The sequence below is a fragment of the Ahaetulla prasina genome, chromosome 4 (genome assembly GCF_028640845.1).
Source record: "Ahaetulla prasina isolate Xishuangbanna chromosome 4, ASM2864084v1, whole genome shotgun sequence".
Lineage (NCBI taxonomy): Eukaryota > Metazoa > Chordata > Lepidosauria > Squamata > Colubridae > Ahaetulla > Ahaetulla prasina.
This window is the reverse complement of record NC_080542.1, coordinates 56379202-56393735: the sequence shown is the minus strand read 5'-3', so window position 1 is coordinate 56393735 and position 14534 is coordinate 56379202. Positions and strand designations below refer to the sequence as shown.

The following is a 14534-nucleotide window of genomic DNA, read 5'->3' as shown; positions in this document are numbered from 1 at the left end:
CTTTAAAGGAATTACCTTGCCTTCCAGCGTTTTACTTAAGGACAGAGCTATCTTCACCATTTCTTCAGCATCTTGAAGACATCTAGAGCCAAAACAAAAACAATATAGCAACCTTATGCTACTTTTAAAATAAAACATAAACACACATACTTCGTAAGATATCTGGTATTAGCTTTTATCTTCTGTCTACCTATTGAGACTTTTCCAAGGACTTGGCATTGACAAATGTGGATGTATTGTCCCAAAGATGCTTTTTCAAGAGGCAACTGGACAATCATGACCTGGATGATTGAGAATCTTCATAAACATGTGGATGTATTATTTATTAAATTTTTATGCTGCTGAATCATGCAGCCTATCAGCAGATAAACATAAAATATAAAATATCCACAATAATAAGACATAAATGCTGTCCAATAAAACAACCACAGTATGAAGAAATAAAAGATAAACTGCAATCTTGATATCAAAAATTTTTAAAAATCAAAACCAGGGGAATTGCATAAAAATATAATAATAATAATAATAATAATAATAATAATAATAATAATAATAATAATATATTAATATATATATATTTCATTAAATATTTTTATATTTATATTTTATATTTATATTATATATATTTATATATATATAATATATTTTTAAATTTTTAAATTCCTGGAAAAGTAGAATAGAAATACCTCATCCAGTATTTGAAATCTTCTCAATCAATAAATTCTGAAATCTGAAAATTATAATCCCAAAATATTTGAAAAGTACTGGGTTGAAAAAAAATCTTACATTACTGGACTTTTTAAAAATAGTTACTGCTTTGGAAAAGGGAATTTGTTGCTGCCACTTAATTTGTGACAGAATATTTTCTTTTTCTTCTTCATGTGCTCTTTTAAAAAGCTAATTTGATCACAGAATGTTTTAGATTTTTTTTATACCAATAATTTATTTTAATTCTGGAGAAATGCGCTGGATTAATTTATACAGAGAATAATGTAATGCAGATGGGTCAAATGGAGTGGTTCCTTCCACCAATCTGTTATAATATATAAAGAATACTTTTCTGGTACAGTAAAGTCATAAGGATTATGAGACTTGGCACAAACAGAAAGCAACTGCTCAATAAATTATAAAAACTCTTTCAATTAAAATTAGGATAATATTTGGGTTGACATCCACTATCAACAGAATCTAATAAGTGGGAGGCTGATTCTTGAGCACCATGTGCCTCCTTGAAGTATCTGACACATTTCTGATGATGAAATCAAGAAAGTAAAATCAGAAGATATCTTCTCCCCTTGCTATCCCTCATTATTACTAATGACAGAACAATTAATCAGTGGAACAACTTACCTCCAGACATTATAAATGCTCCAACACTGGAAGCTTTTAAGAAAAGATTGGATAACCATTTGTCTGAAATGGTATAAGGTTTCCTGCCTAATCAGGGGGTTGAAGTAGAAGACCTCCAAGTTCCCTTCCAACTATTCTGTTCTATGACATTGTAGGCTAAAATTCTACCCTAGCATAAAGTACAACAGCACAGTTGTCTGAAAATTCAGACAATTTTGTCTGTAGGAAAGCTTTTAAATTGTTTTTATTCCTCGGTTTTGGAAGGCTTTCATGATGATAGATGAATGAGATTATCTGGAAATATTTTTGTTTAGAGAAAGAAAAACAGGCCAAAAGAGGTAGAATCATATGGTTGAAAGGGACCATTTTGCTATTAAACCTAAGTTCCTCTATATAGCAAACCAAAGAAAACCACCCTCAACAGATGACTGCCCAACCTTTGGTTGAGTTATTAATTTAAGTTTCTGAAATAGTCAAATGGGTTGCAGTTTTTCTGAGCTACAGTGAAATTTAATACTTTAATTTCCTCAGATCAAGGATCAAGATTATTTCACCAGATCAAGGATAATGGAAGATTCTACCTCCTCAGATGGCATATAGAATAAATAACAGACAGTTTTCAAGTGTTTCCAGGGCAGAATAGCCTGAAACAAGTTAGGTTTGTATAACTATCTTCTGGATCCAGAAAGTTGGATCAGTCCATCAGTTCTGAAAGATTGATAGAATGAAAACCTACTTAAAACAGTAACTTGTCCAAAAGCAAATAATTAATTAATTTAATTAAGCCTCAACTAATTGTTGAATTAGACACTGAGCTTTTAACTCCTCCTGCTTTCTAAAAGAGAGAGAAAAAATAAATTTTGTTGGTGCCAGTGTTGGCTCCTGCCAACTTTCAAGACTAATCCCTGCAGGTTTGGGCAAGATTTCTCTAGACTTGAGCGGGAGAGACTGGCCAAATGTTTCCCAGATAGGTTTGTGCCCAAGACAAGACTATAATTCATAATCTCCCAATTTTTAGCCCGGTGCTTTAACTACACTAAACTGTCTCATATTATAAGGATAAACTGGACTTTTTAAAATGAGCTGAACACTTTTTATTTTGGAAGATTTGAGGTATCAAATAGTACCCCTGCAAGGAAAGCTGTGCCCCATCCCGATGAGAAAGTGCTTAGCTTTGATGTTACTTCTGTCTGAATGATTTTATGTAAAGTTAACATTCGGAAAGCAGCAGGACCATATAACATTGCAAGCCTGTTCTTAGGGAGTAGGCTGATGAGTTGGCTCATGTTCATACAGATATTTTCAATCTACCATTGCAGCTGGCCGTGGTTTCATCGTGTTTTAAGACTGCCATTATTTTGCCAGTGCCAAAGAAGTCTTCAATCACAGGTCTTAATGATTACTGTCTGGTTGCACTTATGTCCATCATTATGAAATGTTTTGAAAGGCTGATAAAGGTATTTTTTGTATCCAACCTCCCTGCAGCAATTGACTCACTTCAATTTGCTTATCGTCCAAATTGTTCCACTGAGGATGCTATTTCCTATGTTCCCCATGTGAGCTTGGCACACTTAGAGGAAAGAAATACTCATGTGCGAATGCTATTTGTTCACTTTAGTCTGGCATTTAATACGATCATTCTTCATCCTTTATTTAGTAAATAAATTGGGCCTTTTAGACTTCAATATTCTTTTGTGCAATTGGATTTTTAATTTTCTCATTGATAGGCCCCAGTATGTGTGAGTTGGGGCTAATATTTTTAATACCATGTTCTTGAGAACAAGTTCTCCTCAGGACTGTGTCCTAACCCATTGTTGTTCACCTTGCTAACCCATGACGGTTGTGAAAAGTTTGCTACAAACCACATTGTGAAGTATCCAGATGGTACAACAGTAATGGGTCTTATTCAGGATGATATTATGGTGATTACTGGAAGGAAGGAGGTAGAGTGTTTATTACTGGTGTAATAAAAACAGCCTGGTTTTAAATGTAGGAAAAATAAGAAATCATTGTTGCTTTCAGAAAGGGCAGACACAGTCATACACCTTTGTGTATTAACGCTTCAGCTATGGAGTCGGTAACTAGTATCAAAGTTTTGGGAGTGCAGTTGACCAGGAGATTAGCTTGGTCCTCCATCAGTGAGACACAAAGCGGCACAGCATCATCTGTATTTTCTGCGACATATGAGAAGAACATATCTTCCTTCCACTATCCTTACCACTTTCTATAGAGAGATGACTGAAAGCAACTTGTTGTATTATGTTACCATGTGGTTTGGAAGTATTACTGTTTCCAACAGAAAGGCTGTTCAGAGAGTGATGAGGATGGCGGAAAGGATTATTGGAAGTTCAATTCCTTCCATCCAGGACATAGCATATAAGTGCTGCTTGACCATAGTCTGCAGTATTGTCTGGGATGCTACACATTCTCTCCATGACTTGTTTTCTTTATTACCTTCCTGGAGAATATCTGAAGCAGAAACAACTAGATTCTTTAATAGCTTTAAACCATATAATATCAACCTTAATAGCAATAGTACTTAGATTTATATACCACTTTACAGTGCTTTACAGCTCTCTCTAAGTGGTTTACAGAGACAGCATATTGTCCCCAACAATTTGGGTTCTCATTTTACCTACCTTGAAAGGATGGAAGGCCGAGTCAACCTTGAGCCTGGTGAGATTTGAACTGCCAAATTGCAGACAGCCAGCAGTCAGCAGAAGTAGACTGCAGTACTGCACTCTAACCACTGTGCCGCTGAGGCTCAAGACTTTTTTCTACTATGTATTCTAAATAGTCTATGATTATGTGATTAATATCTATAAGTATGTATGTATGTATACATATGTACATATGTATATATGTATACACACATGCATAGATAGATAGATAGATAGATAGATAGATAGATAGATAGATAGATAGATAGATAGATAGATATAGATATCATAGGTATATGTATGTGTGTTCACAGAAAAAAAAGTGATAATAAAGGTTTTCTTATTTACAATTAAACCACTTCAATTCCATTGTAATAAATAAGACTTTAAAAAGGTTAAGTATGTATAAAATTGCAATTTAACTTAATCAAATCAAGAAATAAGCAAATATAAATCTATTAAAATTTATACTACTTAATTATAATATTTATGTAACTATGATTATAAGTATATTTACCCAACGTTTGGCATGCGAGCAAAACTCTCCTGAAATTCATTCAAAGCAAGCATAGCAATATGAATCTGTAGAGGTGCCTATAAAAAGAACAAATATTGTACAGTACAAGGTTAAAAAATATAGTTTTCCAAAGGATAACTATATTATGTTGTTATACAACAAAAACAGTAACAAATCTTGTGGCAGTAAAGTCTAAATGATTTATTATGACATAAGCTTTCATAGTTTAAAGCCCACTGAGCAAAATACATTCTGGTATCTTTAATGTTAACTAATATGACAAAATCGACACTAATCGTAATAAATCCTATTTCTAGAACATGCTACGAAATTCATTTTGTTTTTGTTCAATTTAATTTACAGTCATATCCAGTTTGAGCTGGATGGTAGATATCTGTCATATTCTTTTTTGCAAATCTCCATAAGACTTAAATTATTTTCACAAGCACTTTTTTCTTTTATAGCTTTTTATTTATTTTAAAATATAATTAATGACTTAAGGATTTTAAGGGGATAGGCAACTCAGTTAGCAGTATTCTGGCATTAATGTATATAATATTGCTTTTTCTATGTATGGATATGTGTGTTTGTACACACATACTTTCATATATACATACAATTTATAGAGCTTCCCATTTGACAACAGTAAATCTGAATTGTATACAATGTTTAAAGCCATCATAACTGCCACTATAAACTCATAATGCTCTAACAAAACAATAACCCTCCAAAGAAAACCTCATCACCAGTAGAACTTAGCTAACTGCCTGACCCCAAAGACTGGAGGAACAGCAAATGTTCAGAGTCTTATAAAAGGCTAGCAGATCTAGATCACTGCAGCAGGGGGGAGGGGGGAATGCTCTTCCACAAAACAATTATCACCTCAGAAGCCACACACATTGATACAAAGTGCGGTATCATCAGTAGGTTAATGATATCAAGATGTACATCTTTGCCTTAGAACAGGGGTCTGCAACCTTAAATACTCAAAAAGCCATTTGGACTCTTTCCCACAGAAAACAAAACACCGGGAGCCACAAAACCTGGGTGGACGTGACCAACTCAACATCATTCACTCCCACTCAGTCACATGACCTCTGTAGCCCACCCAACCAGTCATTAGGGCAGAGAACCGGTTGTTAAAAACCACCAGGAACCACAAAACCCTTCTGACATCTCCCCCTCTCTCTGTGTATCTATGTCTCTCTCTCTCTCCCACCTCCCCCTCTCTCTGTATCTCTCTTATCTCTCTCTCCCTCTCTCTCTGTATCTCTGTCTCTGTATGTCTCTCTCCCCCTCTCCCTCTCTATGTATCTCTCTCTCTCTGGGTGTCTCTCTCTCTCTTTGTATCTCTTGGTGTGTCTCGCTATGTCTGTCTCTCCCTCTCTCCACCTCTCTCCCTCTCTCTCTCTGAGTCTCTCTCTGTTTTTCTCCCCCCTCTCTCCATGTCTCTCTCTCTCTCCATTTATCTCTCTGTATCTGTATCTCTCTCTCCCTCTCCTCTCCATCTAATCCTCTCTCTGTATCTGTCTCTGTATCTCTCTCTGATGTCTCTGTCTCTCACTGTCTGTCTGTCTGTCTGTCTCTCTCTCTGAAAGCTGACATTGGACCAACCTGGTGAGTTCTCCTTGGGGCTCTTTGCTACTCCTTTTCTTTTTCCTTGGCAACTTTTTGGAAATCTGGGCTGGCTAAGGAACGAGGGCGAGTTGTGGCAAAGGCTTCTGTTCGGGTGACCCTTGTCCTCCTCCCCCTCCTTCTCCACTCACGACCCTTTGGCCGGCTGAGGCGGGGCACGGAGATGTACGAGCGGGAAGACCCTTCTCAAGCGAGTGGCCATCTGCCTTGCGCGTGCCTTTGCTGCGCTTTGGCTGAGCCTGGCCACTTGCTTGAGAGTCTCCCGGCTTGTAAGCACCCTCCTGGCCCGGCCACAGTTGGCCAGGGGGTCCCAAGAGGAGGAGGAAGGGGAGGAGGGTTACTCTGCTGTGGCTCGCACTCGTTCCTAAGCCAGCCTGGATTTCCAAAAAGTTGCCAAGAAAAAAGAAAAGGAATAGCGAAGAACCCCAAGGACAGCTCCCCAGGTTAGCCCAGCTTTGGCTCTCTGAGAGAGAAGAGATACAGAGATTCTGATACACACACACACACACACACACACACACACAGAGAGAGAGAGAGAGAGAGAGAGAGATACAGAGAGAGGGGAAGACTGGCTGATGGGCAAGCATCCTTGGCGAGGGCGCTCTGGCTTTCTCCAAGCCTGACCCTTATTTGGGCCTGTGAGGTGCAGTGGGGCCAGTCCCCTTTTCCTGCTGCCCCAAGCTTCTTTACTTCTCCAGCAGAGTGGTGCTGCCAGTGGCTTTCATTGAAAAGCATCCTCCAGGCAGTGAAAGTCCCCCATGCAAGTTTTAAAGCCATAGCTGAGTGCTGCGGGCCAGTTCGCTTTTCCATAGCCCCCTCCTCTCGGATCCCATTCCCACCCGTCTTAGTGAGGCTGGCATCAGTCACAGGCGTGTCGAGCCAGTGTCTTGGTGTGGAGAGTAGATCGCTCATCTCCCCAAGCAACTGAGGCACACAAAGCCCAGAAGAAGCTCCAGCAAGAGTGAGGCACCTGAGAATCATCCCGGCCGCTTCTACATACTCTGCCGTCACCCTTACCTTCTCAGGCCAGGTGAGGAGTGACTGGGAGGGGAGGGCGAGGGCAGCCAGTGGTAGAATCACCTGACAGGGAGCCACAGCAGAGGGCCCAAAGAGCCACATGTAGCTCCAAACCATGGGTTGCCTTAGAACAACCAAATGATGTCCAAAGCCTGGAGGTTATATGAGACTGGATGGGGAAAACAGGCTTGGCTCAAATTCTGGCAAAACCGAATGGTTATGGGTTTTAAGGCTCCTTGGTTCTGCAAATTTCCTTTATTGGTGTCCCAGCACTTCAACCAAGGGCACCAGCACCAAGCTCATGGAGACAGTCAGCTGCCAACTTCCATTAAGTTACCTGACAACCTTGCCCCTTCAATCTTCCTGTAAACTGGCAGAATGGCAGAATGGTACTCTTCCAAATCTTGTTGCTACTGAACATCACAACTTTAGTTATTAGATGTAATAAGTTTCCTCCATCAATAATCAAATCAATAATACTCTAGAACAGACGTGGAGTTGGCCCGCTGGTCATTCTGGAGGGACTGAGAGAGTCGCCTTGCCGCCCTGCCCACTCAGTTGGCTGCAATGACCAGGCCACACCCACCCCGGCCCCCCAAGGGAAAGCAAAATCCTGATGCGGCCCACGAGATTGAGTTTGACACATCTGCTCTAGAATCTAGACCACCCAAATCTACAAGCTCCACAATCACATATCCAACCCCCTCATCCTTACCATATACACACATATTTGCCTGTATGTGGACAACTAATATAAAATATTAATATTTAAATAAAGCCTGGAAACATGGCTTTACTATCTGATCTAGGGATCCAATAGAAGGTACAGAATCTATACAGTGACTATATTGTGACTACAAAATTTATACTTTATAGTCTTAATGGATTTATTGCTTTGAATATTTTAAATGCTTTGTGTTTTTATATTTGTTTCTAATGTGTTGTACTTTTTAATTTTGCTTGCTGCCCAGAATCACATACATGACGTGTCACTATATAAATTTACCAAATTAACCAACCAAATAAATAAATGAAAAAAATCAACAGAATAAAGTTAAATATTTGTAAATTTATTTATTCTACTCTGCTATGATACTTGAAATGAATTAGTACTGATAGCACAGCTTTCTTCAATTATTTAATAGCCTACATTTTGTTCTATATTGATTTGTTTTAAATTTAATTTATGTCATCATAACGTTGAATTTTGCTGAATCTAAATATTTTAAAAATATTATTCATTTAAATGGATTTATGTTGATTTTTCACTATTTTAAGTACTATTTTGAAAAAACAGCATATAAATAAAATTAATTTAATTCATATGCATTCAATAAATTATTTTTAAGTTCAATTATTTTTATATATTCCAAATAAACTAACCTCAGGTTTGCTGAAGTCAGCAATAAGATTGGTTGGATTATACAACTGCTTCTCCAATGGTTCCTAGGGGGAAAAAAGAATCTATATATAATTTCAAAAACAAAAAAATAATCACAGGCAAACTGAGTTACGATTGTCCATATTTTTCAAACTTATGCATTAATATTAGCAAAGTACAATAGCAGAAACAACCCAAAAAAATGGAATGTGATCCCAAAGATAGTCAAAAAAATAAAAATGTTTTAAATAGAGAATTTCAAGAGGATAAAATCCCACCATTCTCTAAAGAAAAACCACCAGCAACAAGGTATAATTGTTAAGCCAATCACAATGAGCATAATCTTTATATTGTTAAACAATATCAGTTAAAAAGTACTGTACTACTGCTCCTACATCCAAGCACCAAAATTCTTTTAGGACAGGGGTTCCCAACCCAACCCCCCAGCCGTGAACAGCATCAGTCTGCAGCCCACCAGGAACTGGGACTCACAAGTGAGCAAAGCCCTATCCGTGCATGTGCAGGATCCAAGCTGCACATGAAACTATGCCCCTTTTCCAGGCAGCAGAAAAATTATACTGCATAGAACCTATCTTTGGCGCCCAAAAGATTGGGGGCAGCTGTTTTAGGATATTAAAATGGGTGAACTAAACATTTTCTGAGAAGGCTTGTTAATTTACCTATGGTTTACTCAATTACTTTTTTCAACGCAACCATACGGGCTAAGTTTACACAATAGACTAAAAGTAAAGGCTCTATATATTTTTTTAAAAAAATCAATGTAATATATTCTAGCTAAACAATTTACAAATATCTGATGTGTCTCATCAGATTCTCATGGGATCCTATTCTTCCTAATTTATTAGACACTTTGCCTTGAATTTGTTATATTGTTCTATTCTGATCTGTTATGTTGTTCTGTTCTGTTCTGTTCTGTTCTGTTCTGTTCTGTTCTCTTCACCCTGCCCTGCCCCACCCTATTCTATTCTTTCCACTCTATTTCACAAATAGAGATTCTTTAGTTACAATGCTAGGCTAAAACTTGCTTAACTAGTTCAGTTATTGTTTATTCAATGAATCAGTCCTTGCTTAGTAACCACAACTGGGACTGACAATTTGATTGCTAAGTCTTGTGGTGCCTAAGTGGAAAATCACATGACCATCATGGCCTTATGATCCTGCTTTCCTTCCAATCATTAAATTAAATATTGTGGTTGCTAAACAAAAAAAATCATATGATTGTGACTTATAGTTTTACTTTTTATTATTATTATTATTTATTATATTTGTATACCGCCCTTCTCCCGAAGGACTCAGGGCGGTTCACTTCTGCCTTCTATATTAACTGCTTCTCACAAACCAGTTGCCAAGCCTACAAATGGTGATCACATGAATCAGGTACGCTATAATGATTGAAATGCACCCTGGTTGTAAAGTACGAGTGGTTATCAGGTGAATGCAGGATCTGCAATAATTGTAAATGTAAGAATTGGTTGCAAAATTATTTGCAAAGTTAAGTACTGTCATAACTTCAAACAGTCACTAATGAGGCAGTCAGTAAGGAAGGAAGGCCAAAGTATATATTATTTAGATACAGCTGAAAATTTTCAATTAGGAAAAACTCAGAATTGATTCTCTAATGAAACTAATAAAAATATGTAACAATCATATTTCTGACCAAAAAGCATTAAAAAATAAAACAACTTAAAACAGAAGGAAAAATAGGTTTTAAAGGACCAATAATTAGAAACAGGCACACAAACAATAAAATCCTGATCAAGATATTTAGGACAAACTGCTATATTCCAAAAGGCAGCAAACCTCAATCCCATGTGTAAAAGCCCTAATAAAGATTAGAAAGATTCTCAGTTTGCTGCCAGAAGCATTTAAAACCTATTTTTTATGCCAAAAAACTTGTTATAAAGTAGTAAAAGCTAGCCAAACTTTTATACCTACCATGTATATAGCTTCTTCTTTGAATATGCATCAAGTATGCATTCAAATTTGTATCAAGCAAGTATTCCTGGTTTTCTACATATGTGTGTACTTTCTTCATATACAACACATTCCTCTTCCCTTTTCATATGGCCAGTTTCTTTTAAATAACTTATACACTTCAATACTGCCGTTCCACTTGTGAACTTTATCAAACCAGGGTTTAATAATGTTTGCTAAACCGTATTTGCCTGCCTCATTAAGATTTCTTAATAATCTTCCTGATTATTCCCCATACATTAATTCATCACATTCAGGTCAATAAAATCTAGAAGAATAAATACATATACTGTTAATAGTTATCTTTAAAGTCACTTACAAAATGAAATACTTTAGGTATCTTTATTTGGACAGCTATACCACCGTGTAAATAAGGTTCCATATCTTCAGTATTCCCAATGCTGAAGGAATAAGGTGATATCACTGAAATCAGAGCGAGAGAAAGAGAAATCAGTTGGGGGGGGCGGATTTTATTATACTTATCTGATAATCTTAAATAAAAGGAACCTGAAAATGTTTGTTTTGTATCGTCCTACACATCTAGTTTGACTTTTATTGTTTTGAACTCAGTTCTGAACTAATCAACCAATACAATAGTAAGCTAATTCTCTATCATAAAACAATTATATAAAAATGGAACAAAGTTCATTAAAAAGTAATGAAATTCTATTCCATGACCACAAAAAGAACTATATAATAATCAGAATATAAAACGAAAAAGTATTTAATAGTAATATGCAGAACTCTCTGGTTTGGGAATGGAACATTCCACGGAATCCTTCTACAGACTATGTTCTTCTAAGGTAGTTTTGGTGGTTTTTCTGAAAATGAATCCTATAAACCTAAGTGGCTTGAAATGTTTGGGACATGGAATTCTAGACAAAACTGGCCTGTTTATGCCTAATATTTAAATATTGGCCACTAACAAGCCTCTTGGATGAAAAGGAGGAAGATATGTCTATGAAATTCATAAATAAGATTAGTTGGGATTGTAACACAGAAAATAATTTCAAAATAACATTGGTTGTTTAGAGAAGTGAGAACAGCCAAGACTTTAAGGTTTTCTGGAAGTGGAAGTTATATGGATATCAGGAGGAACCTCATTCCAGAGAAAAGGTGCCACAAAAGAGAAGGTATGCTTCCTAGGTTCTAAAAAATGGTGTTTAATTGAAAGGACCCAAGTGCGCCAAACTTGTTGGCTCATACTACATATCAATAGCAAGACACCAAGAAAGATCGGTGGTTCCTCAGATCAATCAATCGAACAGAATAGAGCTGGAAGGGACCTTGGAAGTCTTCTTGTCCAGCCCCCTGCTCAAATAGGAAACCCTGTACCATTTCAGATAGGTAGCTGTCCAGTCAATTCTAAAACCTCCAGTGATGAAGTACCTATAACTTCTGAAGGCAAGCTATGCCACTGGTTAATTCTCATTGTTAAAGTTTCTCCTTAATTCCAAGTTGCTTCTCTCCTTGATTAGTTACCATCCATTGTTTCGTCTTGCCTTCTGATGCTTTGGAAAATAGATGGACCTCTTCTTTGTGCCAGGGCTTCAAATACTAACCATATACAATTCCTGCAACTGTTCTTCATATGTTTGTGTCTCCAGGTCTTCTTAGTTGCTCTTCTTTGCACCTTTTACAAAGTCTCAACATCTTTTTTGTAATGTGTGACCAAAAGTGGATGAAGTATTCCAGGTATGTCTTACTAAGTGTTTATAAAGTGGTACTAATACTAATACTACCGGTAAGGATTTATAAAGTGGTGCTAATAATACTAATTGATTTTGCTTCAATGTCTGTTTATACAACCAAAAATTGTATTAGGTTTTTTGGCTGCTGCCACACTTCTGGATCATGTTTAAGTGATCGTTCACTAGGATTCCAAGGACTTTCTCCCAGTTTTCTTGTTATTTATATGTTAAGAAACTTTTTTTTAGTATCTTTGACTTTTGTTGCAAGTTTTTATTCATTCTGAGCCTTTGCTTTTCTGATTTCATCTTTGCAAATTCAGGCTATTTGTTGTTATTCTGCCTTAGTTATGGGTCCCTCTTTCCATTTTTTGGTATTTGTCCTTTTTGTCTTTCAATTTATCAGAGAGATCTTTGTGCAACCATGCTGGTTTTTTCTTGGGATTTCTTGTTTTTTCTTTTTCAGTGGTATTGTGCTGGATTGGGCTTTTATTATCATATTTTTCAGAGTTTCCCATGCTTCTTGAGTTGTTTTCTTCTTTAGAATTTTTATCTGTGGGATTTTTCTTAGGATCTCTCCCAATTTGTTAAAATTAGCACTTTTAACGTTTAAGACACTGGTTGGTTATATTTTATTGCTTGTGTTCACATTATATTGAATTCCAATGTGACATGGTCACTCTCGGCCAAAGTTCTGGAGTCTTCACCTCAGGGGTGAAATTCACTTACCTTTGCTACTGGTTCGCAAATGTGAGCGTGCGCGTGCCTCCCTCACACATGCACAGAGCCTTCTGCGCATGTGCAGAGGGTCAAAAATGGGACGTGATGACATCCAGGTGGATGGGTGGAACCTCCCACCAGCGGTGCTACCAGTTCACTTAAGCCAGATAGAACCGGCTGAATTTCACCATTGCTTCAACTCCCTCTATCCCTTCTTCTCTATTAGTAAGAATTAGGTTCAATATAGCTTTGCCTCTAGTTCACTTCTATACCTTTTGGATGACAAAATTTTCAGCTCAATTGGTTGGGAATCTGTTCAATCTCCCACTTGCTGCAGTTTGTCTCCCAATTGATATCAGGGTAGATAAAGTCTCCCATTATTACTGTGGTATGTTTCCTACATACATTTGCTAATTGATTAGCAAAGACTTCATCTTTTCCTCTACTTGGTGGGGTGGCCTGTAGTATATGCCTATAGCAATGTCATTCTTTTTTCCTTTTATATTGATCCATATGGATTCTAAGAGGTTTTCATCCTTGGTTTTGTGCATTTCTATAGAGATGTAATAAGATAATGAGGTTTTTCCATGTAGATTTTTATAGGTCAAAATCAATAACTTGAATTGCACCCAGAAGCATCTGGTAACCAGTGCAACTCACACACCAGCTCAAGCTGCGCAAAAGTTTCCTAGACATAGTTGCCACTTGTTCATTGAACAGGAACTTTAAATCAATGAAGAGCTCCAAATTGTGCTTCACTCTTAAATGGGGAAGTGCAACCTTATCCAAAATAAAAGATAGAGTACCCCCAGATCTCGGTCTTGATAAGATTGAATCAGAGGCAGTTCCTCATCATCCAAATGTGCACAACCTCCAGAAACTAGGACAGAACCTGGACTGCCTTTCCTGATCAGTTGAAAGTTCACAGATTTGGTATCATCAATCTACTTGTATTTGGGGTGGCACTGTGGCTCAGTAGTTAAGACAGCAGGTTGGAAAGCCAACAGTCCAGGTTGGTTCCATAATGTCATGCCAGCCATATCACAATGAAAACCTTTTCGGACAGTGCTGGCTCAAAAGCTTTGACATGGAGATGAGCACTGTCTCCTGTAGTTGGCAATGCTCTATAGATGCTATCATCTCGAAAAGCTTCGCCCAATCTCTTCCTTGCATGTGTTCTCCTTGATTTTAAGATCTTCACTGTTGCCTAAGATTGCTTCATCTGCAATCTTCAATTTGCTTTTCTTTGTGGAATTGTTTGTGATTTTAAGAATAATTTTAGCTAAGAATTTCCTACTATTTTGAGTTTCTTTACCATTAGTTTGACTGGCTAGAAAAAATATCTGATTTTTAAAAATCCACTTTAAGTTGAAGAATTTGAAATTATATATCATAATTCTGCTCCAGTGATCAGTTTGGAACATGCACTGTACTTAAAGGTTTCCATTTCAGAGGAAATATTATTTTTCCTTCTGAAGAATCCACCCATGCTCTTCCACCAAAATTGTTCAAAGGTCATTCATTTCTCAGACACCTAGGATAGGGATAGTTTACAGTGTCTATTATTATGA

At 37.1% G+C, this 14534-nt stretch overlaps 1 protein-coding gene across 7 annotated transcripts in view; it reads right to left on the bottom strand.

Moving 5' to 3' along the window:
* UBA6 (ubiquitin like modifier activating enzyme 6) overlaps nucleotides 1-14534 on the bottom strand; it is a 95007-nt gene that overhangs the window by 43222 nt on the left and 37251 nt on the right. For all 7 annotated transcript variants that reach the window (XM_058181208.1, XM_058181207.1, XM_058181209.1 and 4 more), the window contains 4 exons: nucleotides 10875-10978; nucleotides 8563-8625; nucleotides 4528-4604; nucleotides 16-82 (listed from right to left, as the gene is read on the bottom strand). In XM_058181208.1, coding sequence (XP_058037191.1) covers nucleotides 16-82; nucleotides 4528-4604; nucleotides 8563-8625; nucleotides 10875-10978 — 311 coding nt within the window. The remainder of the gene's footprint in view (nucleotides 1-15; nucleotides 83-4527; nucleotides 4605-8562; nucleotides 8626-10874; nucleotides 10979-14534) is intronic.